Source organism: Thunnus maccoyii, chromosome 19 (assembly GCF_910596095.1).
Source record: "Thunnus maccoyii chromosome 19, fThuMac1.1, whole genome shotgun sequence".
Taxonomy (NCBI): domain Eukaryota; kingdom Metazoa; phylum Chordata; class Actinopteri; order Scombriformes; family Scombridae; genus Thunnus; species Thunnus maccoyii.
In genome coordinates, this window is record NC_056551.1 from 25923220 (window position 1) to 25943372 (window position 20153).

The 20153-nt window shown below is 38.0% G+C and overlaps 1 protein-coding gene across 4 annotated transcripts in view; it reads right to left on the reverse strand.

Moving 5' to 3' along the window:
• The window catches only part of rph3aa (rabphilin 3A homolog (mouse), a), a 42413-nt gene that overhangs the window by 9470 nt on the left and 12790 nt on the right, over positions 1–20153 (reverse strand). For 3 of the 4 annotated variants that reach the window (XM_042394775.1, XM_042394773.1, XM_042394776.1), the window contains exons 2-9: positions 8744–8873; positions 8455–8584; positions 7974–8057; positions 5187–5349; positions 1785–1970; positions 1435–1653; positions 629–708; positions 382–456 (exon numbers count right to left, since the gene is read on the reverse strand). In XM_042394775.1, the coding sequence (XP_042250709.1) occupies positions 382–456; positions 629–708; positions 1435–1653; positions 1785–1970; positions 5187–5349; positions 7974–8057; positions 8455–8584; positions 8744–8859 (1053 nt within the window). In that variant the 5' untranslated portion in view covers positions 8860–8873. Of the gene's footprint in view, positions 1–381; positions 457–628; positions 709–1434; positions 1654–1784; positions 1971–5186; positions 5350–7973; positions 8058–8454; positions 8585–8743; positions 8874–9344; positions 9369–20153 lie in introns of those variants that run through there. The other variant, XM_042394774.1, reaches the window with a different exon arrangement.

Below are 20153 nucleotides of genomic sequence, written 5' to 3' on the forward strand. Positions count from 1 at the left end.
GGAGAGAGACAAAGTTAGCATCTTGCTGGTAAAGAAAGTGGAAAATCTAGTAGCTATACAGCCAGAATTTTTTTTTTCAGGAGTTGAAAACAGAGCTAAAAGAGGGTTAATATTTGGCTCACATTCATCAGGTGGACAGAAACACAAATCCAAATGTCTGTTTGCTAAAACATCCACCATGTTAACTGTATGAGGTGGTCTGTGTGTGTGAAATTAAGCTTGTTGTGGTGCTCCACCCCTAAAGTAGCCAAAACCCCCCGAAAAAGAATAATAATAATAAAAAAAACAGACTAATGCAGCTTTAAAACGTTGCCAAGACCAGTAAATCAGAGCTGTGCAGTTGTTGAAATCAGCACCTTGAAGTTGTAATGAAGGTTGTACCTTACTGGCTCCAGGTAACAGGTGCAGCTTAACATACGGGTCAGCAAGGCCATTTGAGTCCATTGGCTTTAAACCCTGAGACACATAAGAAACAACAATAATCAGATCTGGCAGAGTTGATGTGTTTGTGTGTAATGTGCACACATTTAGTGCTGTACTAATGTATTTCACATATTTTATTGCTGGAGCTGAGATGTTTCTATAAATGTATTGTCCAGTCTCATCTTGTGTTTGTGCATGTATTTACCTTCGCTTTGACAATACAACAGTGCAGGGCGTGATTCTCCTGTTCGTAAAGAAGACTGAACTCCAGACATCCCAGAGTGGCTGCCAGAATGTAAACACAGGAACACATAAGACATCTGAGAGATAAATCAAATCCCTGCAAAAAACATCACTCAGAGTCGCTCTGCAAATTAACTTAAGACTAAAAATACTGCTACCTCAGAGCAGGATTTATGCTGAATCAGCCCCATCCGATCACATCTTTGTACAATGTACAACTTAGTGATTTCCTAAGTTTAATAGGACATATCAGGCACATTTCCATATACATTCTACATTTTTTATTCTGGGGCTTTACTAGAATATTTTTGCATGATTTACAGTTCAAAAAACTCCTTATTTATCTTATACTGGCTCTTTATGCAGCCCCTCAGTTCAGCCTCTGTCTGAAACAGGCTGTTTTGGAACTTTGACGATGTTTAACACAGACATCTGACATTCTTACAGTATATTAATGACAGAAAATCACAAAAACCATGCTGTGTCCCCTTTAAGACAGTTGACTTTATGGCCAGTTAGGGGCTGATTTCCTACTCTGAGAAGCTTGATAAATAAAGCCCTTGAACATTTACATCAACACCCTCTAAAACAGATAAACATTGATTCGTCACTCTTCATCGCTCCATGGGAAATTTCTTTTGCAGCCAAGAAGGCACATACAGAGGAATTTATATTACTTACACAGATAAAAAATGACTAAGAGGAAGAAAGACAACTTCGCTTTCTATAAATCAGAGGTTTGGTTTTAGAGGAAAAATTCAGTCATACTGGCATCATCTGAGTCATAGTCGATGTCCTCTTCCTCTGTTCGGTCTGGCGTGGGTTTCGGAGGAGTGGGGTTGTTGGCCGGAGGATTGACAGGTGGAACAATTCTTGTCATGGGAGAATGGGATGAAACATAACTGGAGGCAACAACAGGTTGTCTTTTTTCCTCCACAGCTGGAGGGGACACTGTCTCATCCTTCTTCTCCACATCTGCAGGTGGAGCTGGAGACGTCACAATACTCAATTAGTGAATAATAAGGCCTGAAACGTCCCTTTTTTTCCGTATTGATTTTGATGTTAAATCTTTTGAAAGCCACCCCCGTAGCGTTGGATTTATTCTTAGAAGAAGTTACCTGAGGTGGGGGTGACCTCCTGTGCGTTCGCCTGAGGCGGTTTGGAGGCTAACACATGTCTCTCCGTCTTCATTACAGCTGCTGGATGGGACTGACTCTCATTATAGCTGTCAGCTGTTGTTCTTGCTGTCTGCTCCCATTGCTCTGATCCACAGGACTGCTGCGGCTGTGACTCTGCACTGAGCTCTGAGGAAGAAAAAAATAAAAAAAATAAAAGCATTCCTGCCACCGCTACAGCTGCTGTTAGTTATCCGCAGCTCCTCACACCTCACAGATGACACTTTATTTTAACCCTCCTGCCCAATTACACACACTTAAAATATCCTTATATTTGTTTACAACTATATTATGGTGCGTTATAAACCATTTAATGACAGTGTTGCTTTAAAATGGAATCACTAAGTCATCACTCATTATTTTACTAATTATTCAACAGCAATTCAACAAAGTAAGTAGTGACATTACTCGCTATTTACTCCATCAAAGAGGCCTTGAAACTAACCCTGCCTCCACGAAATGACGTTTATATACTACGAAATTGTTTTTCCAACGTAATCGCTTTATGGTTTATGTTCACAGGCAACGTTTTTTTGAATGAATGACATTTATGTACAGCTCTGCAGCCATAGGGACTTCGGAGACCGAGGTTGACATCCTGATCCTGTGAGTATGTTTAGATTTAGGCAACATTTCCTCGTCATTCGGCTAGCATTACAGTTCCTGTAAATGTATTTGCTGTTGCTATTTTGTAGTATATAAAGGTAATTTTTTGAATGCTATCATATGTAAGCAAATGTAACTCTACGTTCTTGCAATAAAGTATAAAAAACAAACGTTGCTTTAAACTTATCAATGTAACAAATTGCTACCAAACGTTTCTCTAAGACTTAAAGCTGAATTAACGTGCTTATTTCTGGCCACTTGGGGGCAGCAGCACAAGCCGAAAACGCAAATCTCAACATATTATCGTGTTGTTAGGTCACATATTCTGTATTTAACTCTTGTGGACGAGGCTGCGTGATGTTTGCTGGTCAAACCAACCACTTTAAGTCCTCATCCTTTAAGTATTTTCTTTTATAAAAGTAACATATTGTCTGAAAACATTGAGAGCGGCATTTATTCAGTGATGCAAAGATGATATTTATGCTTTATCAGAACTGTTTTCAAACAGATTTTTTTGTTTTATCAGAGAAAAGACTTCAAGTATAAGTGCAAATTTAATGTACATCTTGTTAAAACACTGAATCACATCAATCAATCAAACACACCTGCTGCCCTAAGCAGTCAGACGTACTTTAATATGAAGTGTGATGATGCCAGCGCATTACTATAGATAAGAAGAGTATAAACATCCTGTCTAAATTAAACCAGAAGGCAATATAAGATGTGAAACTGGCAAATTAAGGGTCTTTTTCAGTAGCTTGGAGTTTAATTTTGTGTGACGTGCAAATGACAAAACAAGTAAATAGTTCTGAGTCAGTTTGGAACAGCGATGACAGCGAGAAGAGACAGAAAAATGTATAATTTTCTCCCTGACATGATGGATTTTGGCAATATTTCTCATGTAAAAATGAAACCCTGATTAAAAAAAATTCAAAATACAGGGTAAAAGTGACACCCGGAGTCACAGCAGCCAGCTTTGTGTTAGGAGCTAACAAACTGTGGCACTTTATTGCGGCACTTTGGCACTTTGTATTTTGTTCAGTCCATGTTGTGATAACAGTAGACAGTCGTGTCCTGTGGCGAGTGAGTCTCTATGATTGTGTTGTAATGTAACATGAATGCCATAATTTGCCATTTAGATGTGTATTTTTTCATCGTGGCTCTTTCTACTATCAGTACTACTTTACTGTGGTCACTACTGTTGCTATAGCAACACTTTAATCCACTTCAACAGTACTAAAGCTTTAACTTAGCTTTGATAATCAAGTATACTTTTAAATAATGTATTAATGGTACTATATTTTTTATGTTTTTTGTGTACTCAGGAAAGGACTAAATTACTGTTGTAGTACTGACTCTTATTTTAAATTCACTCAAATATTAATACTGTCAGATAGTGTTGAAAAGATATTTTTAAAAGTGCAACAAAAGTAAAATTTCTTAAAATTTCATCCATTAAATATACTTCATAACAGTATATGAAAATCCATTATAACTGTACTTTTATTTAAATTTATCTGAGTATAATTTTAAATAATGTATTAATTGTACTTTGTTTGTATTAGTATTGCTTTGTGGTGCACTTTAATACACTAACTTACAGCTAAAGTTGTATTTCTTATATTAGTATACTATTTTAAGTTCTTATTTTAAGTGCAATAAAATACTGTTAGAGGAATAATATAATCTAAAGTATTGCAGCTAAACACAGATTTAATATATCTGCATTTACTGATTATGGTGTTATTATATGCCATTTACACCTGTTTAAATATACTCTACAATAATATTTATAGATTTGCACACATCACTGTTTGATGTTCAACACGCTGAACTGGCTAAAACTTAACTCTAAGAGACATTTTTATTGGTTGCTCTTTGTTTTCAAATGCATTTACTTTAACTATCCTTTATACCTGAAACAGCTTTTAGTTCATTCATTCCATTCATCATATTCACTCAGACACACTCAACAACTTTTTTTTTTATTGTGCCGAGAGTCTTTAAATAAATTGTTAGACGTGCTTTTAAGTTTAAAGCTCAGACTGGAATAATTTGCGTAATTGACTCAGATCGATTTCTTCTCTCCATGACTTCAAGTCTTCTTTGCTTGTTTACTTCAAATCTACTTGTTCTTGTTTTTGATTGTATTTACCCTCATTTTAGCTTATAAGTGGACTCAGTACTTTGACATAATGTTATTTGATCTATTCATTAATTTTATTTCTTGTTCATTCTTTGTACAGATGACTCGTGTAACAGATGTAGCAGGTGGCTTATGTGTATGTCCGTGTTGATGTTGCTATGGTGATTGTTTTGTGTTGTTGTTATCATTATTATTATCAATGTATTTTGTTTTGTTTAAATGTTGTAACTTTTATGTTTTGTGCCCGAGGACCCCCTTAAAAACAAGATGGTGCATCTCAACATCTTAATCTTAATTAAACTTTGAAATAAAATATATTTTTAGCACCAACAATATTAATATGCTTCAAATGTACTTTAAGTGTACTTGATTAATTTTATAGTATACTTTATTTTCACCTACAATTACTCATGAATCCATGCATAGTTGCATTAAATATGATTAAAATTGCCTATTAAAAGCAATTAAAGTTGAAGTCATCCTAAAACCAGCTGGTAACATTTACTAATTATTTTTTAATAACAAGCTATCATTATCCTGGTATGCTAGCAGACCCATACACAAGTATAAACCTAATATCTGTGTATCATTACCAGGCCCCTGATGATGTGTCGTAGGTTCCTGTGATCCGTTGTGGTCCGCTGGACCAGATCTGCTCTCAGTGCTGGACTGTTGAGGTCTGGACAGAGGTAGGGGGGCAGGCAGAACCTGCTGTCCTCTCCCCTTAAAGAACCAAGCTCCTGAACGCTTCTGGACCTGCAGAGTTTGTTCATATGAAATACAAAACATTGTGTCAGCTGATGGAAACCATTCTGGGGTTATATGTTGTAATGCCAGTTATATGAACATATAAGCACAATAACGAGGCCCTAAACACTTGATTCATACACACAACAATACAGACATAGTGATGTAGAGCCATGACTCTCCACAATATGGCAGATACTGGAGTTAGAAAAGTATGGAAGATTTTAAATACCTCAGTGAAAACAAATCAAACAAATAAATACTATGAAATACTACTGCACATTGTTATTTGTATTTCCTTTCTTATGTGTGCATTTACTGTCATAATTAAATGGAAAACAAATGAACGTTATATGACAATTATTTAAGCTTTGGTTTTTGAAAACTGAATTGTTTTTTCATTGTAACATGAATTTTTCACAGTAAAATCAAATCACAGAAAAAAACACAGAAAACAAAGTGAAGAGGTAGATCAGATTTCATTTCTTAGTTTGATTTGATTTTATACGCATTTTAAATATTCCAAAAGACAGGCTCCCAACAATATAACAATATGCAACCAACCATTTCTTTAAGCCTTAAACCTGCATTCATTTACATTAATTTACATTTGTAAATTTATATTTACATATTATCACTTCATAAAGTTAATATGTTGAACTTTTTAGCAAACAGTTGCTTATTTCCACATCCAGCAGTTACGGAGTCGTGTTTCTGTCCACCTGGTGAATGTAAGTCCAATATTCACCCTCTTTTAGCTTCTGTTTTTACTCTCTACCAACTCCTGAGGGAAATATCTGGCTCTTTAGCTGCTAAATGCTCCACTATGTTCACCAGCTAGTCTACAGCTAACTGTGTCTGTTTGGTGCTGAGCAGGTAGTGTACAGTGGCTTTTCAGAGCTTTTTCTCTGAAAACATCTGCTTAAAAGACATTATATATAAGCATAATAACGAGCTTCAATGATGTTTAAGTCTATTAATGTAGTTGACAGGGACAATTCATATTAATTTCTGGAAATATACCCAAAAAGCAAATTTTCATCTGTAGTCCCGAAGTTACATGGTTCATGTACGTCATCATTTATTCACTTGTACTTTGTACTTTTGTCCCATTTTATTTTATTGATACACTAACTTTCCTGCCTCAGCTAGGCATGAAAATGTTTTTATATTTAAATATTTAGAGATTTTTTCACATTTTTGGCGTCTCCTCATTCAGACGAATGGAAACCCATCTATAGTTAAAAGTTAAGTTTATACAACTTTTATTCTGAGCTTTCATATGAATGCTCACCCAACTTTTGGCAGATTTCATTATCTGTATTGATAACTGTTCATTTCTTTATTTTATGGAACAGGAACATGACCACTTTGTATTGGCAGCATTACAGAGTAGTAACTCTGTATGACTGACAGGAGAGAGCATTTATTTAAAGAGTCTGGACTCCTTGAGGCAGAGACCTCAATAAACACAGTGCCATCATCGAAACTGCATTGTAAGAAAAAAAAAACAGAAAGCAGACCTTATTCATCAAGTCTTATATTGATCAAAATGCTATCTGTATTTTTTAAAATTAAATAAGCGTTAGAATCAATCATTACTCATTTTGGATATTGAGGAGGTATCAATGGAAGGTAATTTTCCAGGCCACTGGACAGTGAAATGCAATTATGTGCTAAAAGCCAAGTCTAAAAGCAAGAAAATTCATTCATATGATCAGAAAGGTTCCTGTTCTGGTGGCACAAGAATGACATAATAACAAAATCTGGCACCAAGATTTTATCAAACCCACTCTGGAAGTACATTTACTCAAGTACTGTATTTAAGTGCAGTTTTGAGGTACTTGTACTTTACTTGAGTATTTCTGCTACTTTATTCTTCCACTCCACTACATTTCAGAGGGAAATGTTGTACTTTCTACTCCACTACATTTATTTGACAGCTTTAGTTACTTTTCAGATGAAGATTTGACACAATGGATAATATAACAAGCTTTTAAAATACAACACATTGTTAAAGATGAAACCAGTGGTTTCCAACCTTTTTTGGCTTTTGACGTCTTACAAAAAGCAGTGTGTAGTCGGGGTCACATTTCACATGTCTATGAGTTGTTAACAGCTCCACCAAATAGTGATTTTTCCCTCTAAACTTCTCACATGCTTTCATTTCAATAAATGTTCAAATGATCCAATATTTCAGTAAAAATCAAAGATTAGAGAAAAACTGAAAACAGATTTGTGTATCAGAACTCAGATTTATCTGATGACCCTTTGGAGGGGTCCGACCCCTAGGTTGGGAACCACTGGATTAAACTAGCTAACTGTATGTAAAGTAGTGTAAACTAGCTCCACCTCCAGCAGCTACAACAGTAACATGCTGCTCTAACACTGATGCTTCACTATTAATAATCTAATGATGTCATATATAATAATATATCAGTCAGAGGGACCAAACCACTACTTTTACTGCAATACTTTAACTACATCAAGCTCATAATACTTATGTAATTTTACGTAAGTAGGATTTTTCATGCAGGACTTTTAATGGAATATTTTTACATTGCTGCATTGGTACTTTTACTAAAGTAAAGGATCTGAGTATTTGTTCCACCACTCTCTGTCCTTTCTCTCACCTCCTTTTGTTCATTGCAGATTCTGCACAGCCACACTGGACAAGTCCTGCTGTTGCTGGAAATCCCACATTTGCTACACATGTGCTGCAAAGAGGCAAATACATGAGACAAACACACACACAGACGCACAGAAGCATAATCTACAATAATAATCCCACACAGACTTAGTCCTTGATAGCCGGTGCATAGAACACATATATTTTTACAGTTCAGAAAGCATTAACCTTTACTTACTTATTGGGAGCAACAAGAAACAGAATGTGATGCATAATATCAGGAAAAACACAGTATGTGTCAGAACAAGTTAACATATGGTTCACCGGCTGCTCATCGCCATAGGAAACGTCTTATGATCTACAAAATACTATAGAAAATATAGTAAACAGAAATCCCGTCTATGCAGAGTAGAGAAGCGTTGCATGCTCGTGTAGTGTCTGCTTTCTTTCATTATTCAAGCAGAAATAATCAGGCATCCACCCACCTTTTTGCACTGCACACAGAGGACAGCTGTGACCCCCTGTGGTCCAAAGGACGACCCACAAAGCAGACAACGCGACTGCCCGTCACCACAGGCTGTCCTCTTGATATTATCCAGGCGACTGGAGAGACGCCTGAGAACATGTGCAAAATAAAACGTAAGCACAGACACAAACTTGGCACTGGTTTTACACACCCCCCCCCCAAAAAAAATAATTCAACGCAGTGAGCATCTGCATTCATGGCTGACTGATGTGATTCATTGCAACAGAGACAACAGTTTTCCATCTCACTCAATCCTCTCCTGCTCCATGGCCTCCATCATGGCGGCACGAGCCAGTACGCTGTTGATGATCTCCTTTTCCTCATCTGTGAGCTCCTCCCCTGGGGGGCCGCCAGATATGTTCATCGTCCACCCAAAACCTGAACACACAAAACAAACAAAAAATAAACACACAGAAGTGGCACGCAACGTGAAAACGCAGCTTAAAAAGTGTTGTAGCAAAGGAGAGCTAAACATTAAAATCTGAGGACAGGAGCACAGCTGGAAGCGGTTTGGAGTTGAAAGCAACACTGAGCAACTGCAGAAATTGTCATAGCACGCGAGAGCATTGCATGATGGTGTTTTCTAACTTCATAAAAACATATCTGAGCTGTGGAGGATCATCTGAAAACAAATGATATGCATCTAGTTGATCACAAGATGATCGTCTCAGAATTATTGCTGGTGGAAGAGACGACAGAAGCTCTTTAAAGGGGGACCGGGGCCTTCTCGGTCAGGACCCCAGAAGATCTGAGGCTCAGTACACGTTTAAATCTTTTCTAAAACATACTTTTATAGATGTGCTTTTATATGAGGTCATATTTCACAGTGTTTTATCGTTTGATACTCACTTTTCTTCCTTTACCTTCCTCCCGTTGGCAACACTGTATTTAGTTTTTACGCTGTAATTTAAAAATGCATTCACATGTGATTTTGCTTTGTGTTTTGTTTATAAATGTGCATACAGTGCTACATAAATAAAGATATTATTATTATTATTATCATAAGTGTTTCTGGTTTGTTGGAAAGTTTCTGCCTTTAAGGTTTAAAGTTACTTGTGTGCAAACTGACAGAGCAGAGCACAAATGTCTTGCAGCTGTAAATCGAATAAATATATGTGTTTTCATGATTTTGTGGTTTCCCTTGATGCTTGTCAAGTGTGCAGAAATGTGCACGATGCAGGCTGGAAAATTCTGATATCAAAAATTGAGAATATATATCGCATCTTCCCCAAGAGAATAATGGCTAGTCAGCTATATTACAGCAAATATATCAAACATTACAACTCTTTAGGTGTTTTGTCTGTTTTTATGTTGGCACAAAATATGATAATGACAAACTTTATATAACATTTAAAGGGTAACTTCACACCAGGCATCTGGTGTTTTACTGCCTGTTTAAAGTTTCTAAATCTCTTAATGAGTCTCTTGTGGAAGAGCCACACCCAGGGGTGATGTCATGATGTACTGGTTCAACCTGGAGTACTCGTTTACATCACTGCAGCAGTATTTTCGGCTGCTGTTAAGTTGCTCTTTAAGCAAAACAAGTTGCATGCAATAATGCAAATAAAGAATAAAATGAAGGAAAAATGACAGCGTAGGATCACTGTTAAGATTTACATGCACACAATAATGCAATTAAAGTGCTGCATTATCTATTATTAACTTATTATTATTAACAACAGCCTTGTTTACTTCATTTAAGTATTAATTTTTCAAAGATAACTGTAGGAAGAAACATTTTTTCCAAACAATACAGCACCGATTATCTACTAATCACACAATTTATTCTATGATGTAAATCACTGTCTCATTTCATTTTATATTGCCTCCTCATCTACTTATTTAATATCAATCATTCATTACCTTCATCAATATCTCAGGGTTTAACATGTCTGATCATTGCTGCTCATCAAATATAGTTTTTACTGTTTACATTTCTGCTTGTTGCCTCTTATCTGGTTTCCTTACACACATGTAAATACTCTCTTCCTCTAAACATACATGTTAATAGTGTTTCCTCCTTTCTCATCGCACATATTTATATTTTCTATGTTTTCACTACATGTGTATTTGCTCTTTTTTATTTGCCTTTTCTGCACCGCCTTCTAGGAGCCACAAGACATTTTGTTGTACGTGTTCTCTGAACTGTATAATGCCAATTAACTTGAATTTAATTTAATTAAATCACCCAAATATTTCCCTGTTGACTGTGTACAGAAGCCTGTGTGAGCTGGTTATGCAACGTTTGATCAAGATAACCATATTTGTTGCATGCATAATTGTGAACCGCAGCCCTTCAGGCTACAGATGGAACTTTAATAGCTGCTGTGCTGCCTCGGGATGGTGATACGGATTTACCTGCTTCCTGCAGAGTGTTCATGCATATAAAGATGTGAAGCAGCCTGACCAAAGCTTAAAACGCTACAGCTAACACTCTCTGATCCTTTCAATGTCTTCTTATTCTTCTTATTTGTATTGTTATTAAAAGATGAAAAGAATAAAAGAGTCTACAGCCACACAAGCAGCTCTGTGAGGCCGTTCTTTTGGCTAAATGTTAATATCGTCTCACAATGACAATGCTAACATGCTGATGTTTAGCAGGTATAATGTTTACTTTGTTCACTATTTTAGCATGTTAACATTTGCTCATTAGCACTAAACACAAAGTACAGCAGAGGCTAATTTCAGGAATTTCATTAAATTTGCAGGTATATTTTTTGACTTGATGATGGTGCTTGATGAAAGAAGTTCTCCAATTTAGCACTGCACTTCTAAAATAATGTCGGACTCACAATGGACAGTCTTTTTTTTTTTTTTTAAACTCAATTCAGCAGTAACCAGAGTTGTCGTCTTCTTTTATTCCACACATTCTTCTTCATTCTCACAACCTGACACCTACATTACCCACAATGCAACTCCACTCTATTCATTGGACTGTACAGATTCAGGTGTGTTATGCTAGTAGTGGCTAATGTAGCCTTGAGCTACTAGCCTCCAGCAGAGATGAGGAGCTACAGAGGTCTATTAGCCTCATTTCTTTCTAACTACACTGATTTTTTTTCATTTTCAAACTTGTAGTTTTCATTCCCCAACCGATAACTTGACAGATTTCACACAGCAGCTCCCTCTGGAGACAAAAAAAGACTTTATACTACTACTTTATACTTTTTACACACATGCAGTAGTACTCCCCAACACCTGGAAACACACACTGATGTGGACAACTTGACATATTTACAGTCTGTCGCTTAAGGAGATAGTTTGCTAGAGTCTTTTTTAAGAAAATCAATAGTTAACAATAAAAATGCAGATTGAAGTGCTGCATCAGTGAGTAGTGGGGAAAAAATTACGCTGACCAACATTTCGCAGATAATGATATACGCTAGTTTCTCCCCCTGCTGCTCAGCCATCACGTCGGAACAAAAACTCACTGAAAGCTCTATTGAATAGCTGATAGTACTGATAATAGTAGCTGTTTGGTAAACTGAAGCTGAAGATGCAGGTAATTTACAGAAGTAGTGGCTAAAAAAACAGCATGTAGCCTAAGTAGAGTTTTAGGACGGTAAAACTTTGTCATTGCACATTTATGAAATATTTTTACATAGTACTCCCCAATACCTGTAAATAAACTGGTTCCTCTTTAAGGAATCACCAAGGTTACTGATGGTAGTAATGCATCCTGAAAGGGAACAAGAATGTCATGCGATACATCTTCGATTCACAGTTGTCTTTTGATGCTCAGGTGACTAAAATTATGTTGTCCTGCGTTGTCAAACTGAGACATTTAACTAAGATTAGATCATTCCTCACATTTGCAGATCTAAAAACAGTCATCCAGGCTTTTATATCCTCCAGACTTGACTATTGCAACACACTTTATTTGGGTCTAAGTAGGCGGAACATCCAAAGACTACAACCTCAACAAAACGCTGCTGCCAGGCTTTGAACACGTCCACATCAATCATTGCTGCCCCTTCACTGGTTGAATTTTAGAATTGATTTTAGGATTTTACTACTTTTAAAAGCCTTGCATGGTCAGACTCCTGCATACATCTGTGACCTACTCACTCCAAATGAGCCTGATCGCTGCTTGAGCCTCTAGCAGAGCCTTATTAACGGTTCCTAAACATCGCCCCGTCACTGTCCGAGCCCTGCAGCTGCGGCAAACTCCGTCTTCTTTTAAATCTCATCTTAAAACTCATTTTTATTTCATGGCTTTTTCCTAACTGATGGTAATTTGTGTAATTTATATTCATGTTTTGGATTTTATTTACTTTTTACTTCTTGTAAAGCACTCTGCAACTTTTTTGGAAAGGTGAATCTATTATTATTATACATCCAATAGTTGTTGAGACATTTCACTCACAACTACAAATGCACCTCATGGTGGCGCTAGAGGAAAAAGTCAAGGGATCACCAAAGTCAGTAGGATGCAACATCTGGGAACCTGGAGTGTCTGTATAAAAAATTTGGTAGCAAACCATCCAGTAGATGTTGAGATATTTCACAAAATAAGTGAGACCTGCTGGTAGTCAGAGGTTCACCAAAGTCAGACGGATAATAGTGAGGCTAAATAAATAAATAAAACTGCTGCATATACTAGTGTTAGGAGTGATTCCTCTTTCTTCCTTTCCCTTTTCTAAACACTGGACTGGTTTTCATTGAGAAGATAACAAGGGGGTGTGGTTAAGCTGCGTGCGTGCAGTCACTGGAGTAACTTAATGACGTGATGAGGCTCAGCTGCGAAAGCGCGAAGTTGAATGAGTGATATGAGTTGAGTTAAAAAGCAGAGACGTCCTTTTAGAATCGTTTTTGAGACATTACAGCTTCACACTTTTCCTGCTCCCGGACCCTTGTGTAAAACCAGCCCTGTTCTTCGGGGACCCATCCCCCAACCACCAAAAACTGAACTGAAACGCCAGACGGAGCTCGCCGCTCACGAGAGCAACGCCCAGCGCTGGTGAGGTCGAGTCGGAGGGACCTAATAACTGCTAGCCGGCCTGGGAACTCGGTAAGGTAACCCACCTCCCGGCTGTCTCTCTCTAATTTTGGAAACCGGTCCCTCTACCTCTGTGTCGGTGTTTCTACACCCTCCAGGTTAGGACTAGGATCGGTTCTCAGCACTGAATCCCCCAGACTTGACTAGTCCGTAACACTAGAGATGTGCAGAGGGCCCAGTATTTGCATTTGTATTTGTTGAGGCAGCAAAATTATTTGTATTTGTATTTGTATTTGAATAAAAGTGGAAATAAGCTTAAAAGTCCTGTTTTTGTTTTTATTACACTTTTAATTTTAGAAAATTCAAGTGTTACAATAAGTGTTCATGTATAAACTACCTCATGAAGGAGGTTCCCACACCAGGTCTTGAACTAGAGTCTCCCAGATAATCAGCTCATTGCAGACAGACCTCTACCTATCTATACACCCATAACACAGAGACAGCACACCATGTAACATGTAGGGAGAAACTTCAAAGGCAATTATTGCTTTGCACTTTTCAGTTATTGCCTATTTTTTACAACCTAACTTCGTGGAAAGGAGAAGGGGAACAACAGGTTATGGAGAGTCCCTTGGAAGCACTTTGCTTGTGTCAGTAGCTCAGCTTTATCTCTGAGGAACATCCCCAACAAATACTTTTAAAATATTTGTATGAAACAAATATTCGTATAAAACCCACCATTTGTGCTTTGCCGAATAATGTATTTGTATTCGGGAACACCCCTAGCATATACAAACATCACAGTCCCACCATAAAGCTGTTCAAGCAGTTTCATGTCGGTTCAGCTTATAAAAACATGACTACAGAGATTTCAACTGCCAGCGAACAGGCGCTCCTTATAAAAAGGTCTGAGAGGAGCTAATTTGATTGGCCAATGATTTACTCTGGCTCCACCACACCTACCAGCACTTGTGGCCATTATTAAATTCCCAAACATCTGCTGGTCATGTCCGAGTAGCACAAAAGCACCAAGTAGCTGTTCTGCTGCTCTCTCTGTATGAAAACAGGGCGTTAATTGAGGCTGACTGCTGACTGTGGAAAGTGAACCGTTCGCTGTAATGTGTTATTGAAGTCTGGTCTGCAGTGTGCACGCCTGAAGATATTTCCACTACAGAGAAGCGCACTCATTATCTTTTGACAAGAACATTGTTAAGAAGAGGAAAGCATGACCTCTCCTTCTCGCCTCAGGTCTAACCAGGCTGCTGAAACAGTTGACACCTCCCTGATTGGCTGATGCTGCACATGATTGTAAGCGTATTTATTCTCATCTTAAAAAAGAACCCCAAAAAATGGATTCCTGACCTCATCGTTTCGCTCTTCACTCGCTCGTCAGTGTCTGAATAATCTTCAGTGTAGGTGCAAGGTGTAATAGGAGTGTGTCCGAGCATTAAACATCACACGAGATCAGACGGCGGCTGCTGAGTAAGAATATTTTAATGCCTCACTTACTTAACGGTTCACTGCCCTTCATCTTTCTCATCCCTTTCCCTCTGTTTCCTCCCTGAAAAATGTCCCGTCCCCAACGCATGCAAATGTCAGGGGTGGCTGTCATTGCGGCATGTGGCGTGCTGACAGATTGATGTCTGTGTGTGTGCGTGACAATGTGAGTGTGTGTGTGTGTGTGTGTTATCCGTTGTGTGGTGACTCACGAGGCTGCAAGTGTCTGCCATTTCAGAGCATTTCCTTTTTTTTTTTTTTACTGACCCCCACCTTTCTCTCTCTCTCTCTCTGAACCCTTCAAGGCAAACACACACACACACACACACACACACACACACACACACACACACACACACACACACACACACACACACTGTCATTATGAATCAGATCACTGCAGCTGTGAAGTGAAATTACAAATTAGTAGAATGTGAAAAAAACATGAAAATAAAGGAATGTGCATTTTGATTCATCAAATAACTCACTTAAAGGGGACGTATCATGCACATTTCCAGGTCTGGTATGTTTATATTCTGGGGCTCTACTTAAATATCTTTGCATGATTTACAGTTAAAAACTCCTTATTTATCTTCTACTGGTCCTTTATGCAGCCCCTCAGTTCAGCCTCTGTCTGAAACAGGCCGTTTTAGCTCCTGTCTCTCTGGCTAAGCTAACTGTTTCCTAGCTGTAGCTTTATATATAACACATTATAACCCACAGATATAAGAATGATATCGATCTATCACCTAATTTTCTGCTTGAAAACGGATATGCTTCAAATGATTCCTTTAAGGTATTAAAAGTAGAAGTACTCATCATGCAGAATGGCCTCTGTCAGTGTTATATTATCATATAAATCAATATTACTGATGCATTAATGGGAAAGTAGTACTTTACTGTTGTAGCAGGTCAAGATGGAGCTAATTTAAAGTATTTTATACACTGGTGGGTAGTTAAATCTACAGCAGAGCATCACATTTTATATACTGATGCTAGGTTTTGTATGAAAAAATCTGTAAGGTAAATAAAGTAGTTAAATAAATGTAGTGGAGTTAAAATATAGCATAAAAGTAGTATAAAATGGAAAATGGATATTTTAAATTAATCACACACTAATAAATATTTCTTAGTGACATTTAATGAGTTCAACACTGTAATTTTTATATAATATATCATCTTGGCCATGAGTTAGAGTCAGGGTCAGTTGTTTCTCTCCCTCACAGTCACGTGCACACACACACACACACACACACACACACACACGCACAAACACTCACGCACAGAGACACGCGGTATGAATTGGGTATTGACCTGAGCAGTCGTTGCCTTACAGGAGATCAATGTTCACTGGAGCTCTGCAGCAGGACATGACACTCCCATCTGACTCTCAATGTCATCCGCTGAAGAGCACAGACACCGCTTACACATGACAGCACATCAATATTAGCCCTCTTTTCACCCCATTGTTTACTACCAGCACCGCCGACGCTCTCATTGATTCTGTTCAAGTATGTTATGGTCTTTTTTTTTTTTTTTTTCCTGTGGGTGGCGATAAAAAGGATGATGAGATTAAATAATGATTAGAAACATCGGCTGCAGTAAAGCTGGCTTTTTTTTTTTTTTTTATCAGACCGCTGTGGTGACAAGAGAGTTGAGCTGCGAGAGCTGAGACTCGGTGATAACTGTGAGAACGAGATTGAAGATAAACTTTTTTTTTTACTGGTCACGGTTTACATCAGAGTGAATTAGAAAAGGACCTCAGTGACAAACCAAGTCTTACCTGAGAAAAGATAAGATAAACTGCAAGTTGCTCTTTAAGATGTACCTCAATTTTCTGTTTTGTAGTCTGAAATAAAGTCAAATTTTCAAAAACTCTGCATATTATTAGATGTAAATATGTTTCAATTATCACAGATTTTTGCTCTCATTGTGCTGTAATGTTCTTCTTCCAGTCCAGTGTGGTCTTAAATTTTGCCTTATCACACCAATAATCACAGTTTTTCCTCTTTGTATCATTCGATATTGACTGTAGCACTATATGAAATACTACTGATGCTACTGAAGATGATGTGGTTTCCTGCAAGCATCACTTAAGAAGGCTGAACTCCTCCTCTGTGACCTACAGCCAAGGACACGCGTCACCACGTGAAGCTTGGTTTGATTTACACTTGTTTTATGAGGAGGGAGTTGACTGAGGGGCAGAACGACCTCCGAGGAGCAGAGGTACTTACATGTATGTGTACCGTGTGTGTGTGTGTGTTGAGAGATTATAGGTCATAACTTGAACCGGGTGTTAACTACTCCACGATGATGGAGAGGAATGACGGGGCCATTTTCATCTAACCACTTCCACTGGTCCAAAGCTATTATTGAGAATCAATGCAGGGGAAAAATTAAATTTGAGATATCTCATTTAACTTTTACAAGGACGGTGATGATTAAAGATCATTTTTTTTAAAAATATGTAGATTGTCAGAGGATTTTGTTTTTCCATGTCATCGAACAGCAAAGATCAAAGTAGGATATTTTTAAGAGCAAGGTGCTGTTCTGTAATGTTCACTCCTCTGTTATCTGTCATATTATCAATGTGTTTGACAGTCTGTCTTTATTACTGCTTGTCTCTCTGTTTTTCTGCCTGTCTCTCCCTGGAGGCACCTTTAGACTCTGCAACAACAACAATCATGTAAGTTTATTGCACGCCATACTGTGCAAGAAGCCTATAATAATATCTTGGTCGCAATCGTAAGCATGTATATAAAGATGGATATAGCGAGTAGGGATGTGCAGAGGGCCCAGTATTTGTATTTGTATCTGTATTTGTTGAGGCAGCAAAATTATTTGTATTTGTATTCGAATAAAAGTGGAAAGAGGCTTAAAAATCCTGTTTTTGTTTTTATTACGCTTTTAATTTTAGAAAATTAAAGTGTTACAATAAGTGTTCATGAAGTGTTCCCTTGGGAGCACTTCATTTGTGTCAGTAGTTCAGCTTTATCTCTGGGGAACACCCCCAACCCCAGGACTGATGTCTAAATTAGGAAATGTGCGTCATGTAGCAGGTGGATGTGACTCCCGTAACAGTGCAGCAGAGGAGAGACACTGAGATAGTGATGTAACCGACCTGTGTGCTGGTATTTAACGTGATTTTTTTTCTTCCTGAAAACAAATAATTTTTAAAATATTTGTATGAAACAAATATTTGTAAAAAGAACACTATTTGTGCTTTGCTGAATAACGTATTTGTTAGCCGTTTTGAAGCCCAGAGTTGCATCTTTTCCATTTGGAGCAAGAAGCTTCTAGATAAGGAGAGTTGGGTGTTGCCTTTCACACTCCTGAAACACACCCTGCTACCTCAAGCCCAAGCTAACGCTAGCTTACTGCAAACACCAAGCAGTGCACACTTGGGCTAATGTTAGCTACTTTAGCTAAATTGCGCTAACAGGGCAGGTATCGTAATCAAGCAAAATTAACTTTGTGAAATATTGCAACAATAGTGCAAGTCCCGGAGCCGAGGAGAGCAGCAGGTGAGCCAACTGTCAGTCTTCAAATCTTATTAATGGAGCAATAATTTCCAAAATGACTGCCAGCATATTTATAAGAGGACTTGAATTTAGAGATTGAGACCATAATAACTCATTGAAAACAATGACTGACTTAGTATTTCTAGAGAGAAGTTGAGGCTTTGTGAATGTGAGTCAGTTGGAGCAGCTAGCGGCCGTCGGTGGCGCTTCAAGGTACTTCCACACCAGCTTCAGGTAGTTGTTGCTGCTTGTTCACAATCTGTAATCTGTACAATATCAGATTGAGGTTGTCAGATTGTGACGTGAATCTTAGTGCTATGATGTAAATACAGAAAAACAACATGTATGAGGACAGAGACACGTCATCAACTTGCGTCATCCATCTGCAGCTCCGACGTGTGTTTACCCCCCTAAACTTTATTAAAAAAAACAGCACACATGAAATGTCACATCAGCCAGTGTGTTCTGCATCATTTCATGTTGTATTCTGACTTGTTAGTCGTGCGTCATAGCAGCAGTCACATCGTGAGAATTTGGTCTTAAATTTCTGACGCTATCAGAGTTTTGCCTCAGGTTGTTTTTGCTCACCAAAGCTCCAAATCAGTCATAGGTGGATGAGTCTCACAGGGGGTATCGTAGGACACCGTTTTGGATTGACGACCAAAGATGTCACCAGTTTTCTCTCACAACTGTCAACTTTCATATCAGAGCGCCGACTCAGTCTGTCTGTCTCCCGGCAGCTGGCAAGCACAGCAAAGTAGGTCTTCTGTAATCAAGACTTTCACCAACCTGTTATTAACATTAATACAAATTGACATGCAAAGAAAGTGCACATACACACACGCTGTCCCCCACTTTCACACACACACACACACACACACATAAAAGCACACACGTGAACGCAGACTGTGCGTGCAGGGAGAGCTGTCACACACGGTCAGTGGCACAGAGAAAGGCATGGCAAATTGACGTGAAGTAAAAGGAAACCAAGGCATTTTAGCTCTGTGAGACTATGTGGGCTGAATAAGAGCTGCAGGGCCACACACACATACACACACACACACACACACACACACAAACACACACACACACACACAAGTAATTTATGTCAGCACACAAGCAAACACACACTGTGTGAGGAAGTGTGTAAGTGCCGCAGGGAGGAAAGCTGACAGATTGCGTCATTCTGTGTTTCCTTTGATGCCGAGAGGCCTCCCTACTTATGACTGATTTTACCTCTCCTTTCTTTTTTTAAAATTTCATATTCATATTTTAGGTGCACAAGAAAAATGTGCTTACTCTTAATAAAAACAGGCATTTACATAGTAGAAGCTCCATTGAATAATTTATCTAACGATTAGATAGTAATTATTCAGCAAGGAAAGACAGAGAAGCTTTTCAGATAATGATCATCTCAAGTTAAAGGATCATTTCAGTGTCATTGTGATTGGTGTCAGTGGTGGAAAGTAACTAAGTTCATTTACTCAAGTACTGTACTTAAGTACAATTTTAAGGTACTTGTACATTACTTAGTAAATTATTTCCATTTTATGCTGCTTGATACTTCTACACTACTACAATTCAGAGGTGAATGTTGTACTTTTTTGTCCACTACATTTATTTTACAGCTTGGTTAAGTTTCAGACTGAAGTTTTACATAAAATAACAAAATGATGAGTTTATAAATTATGTTGCATTGTT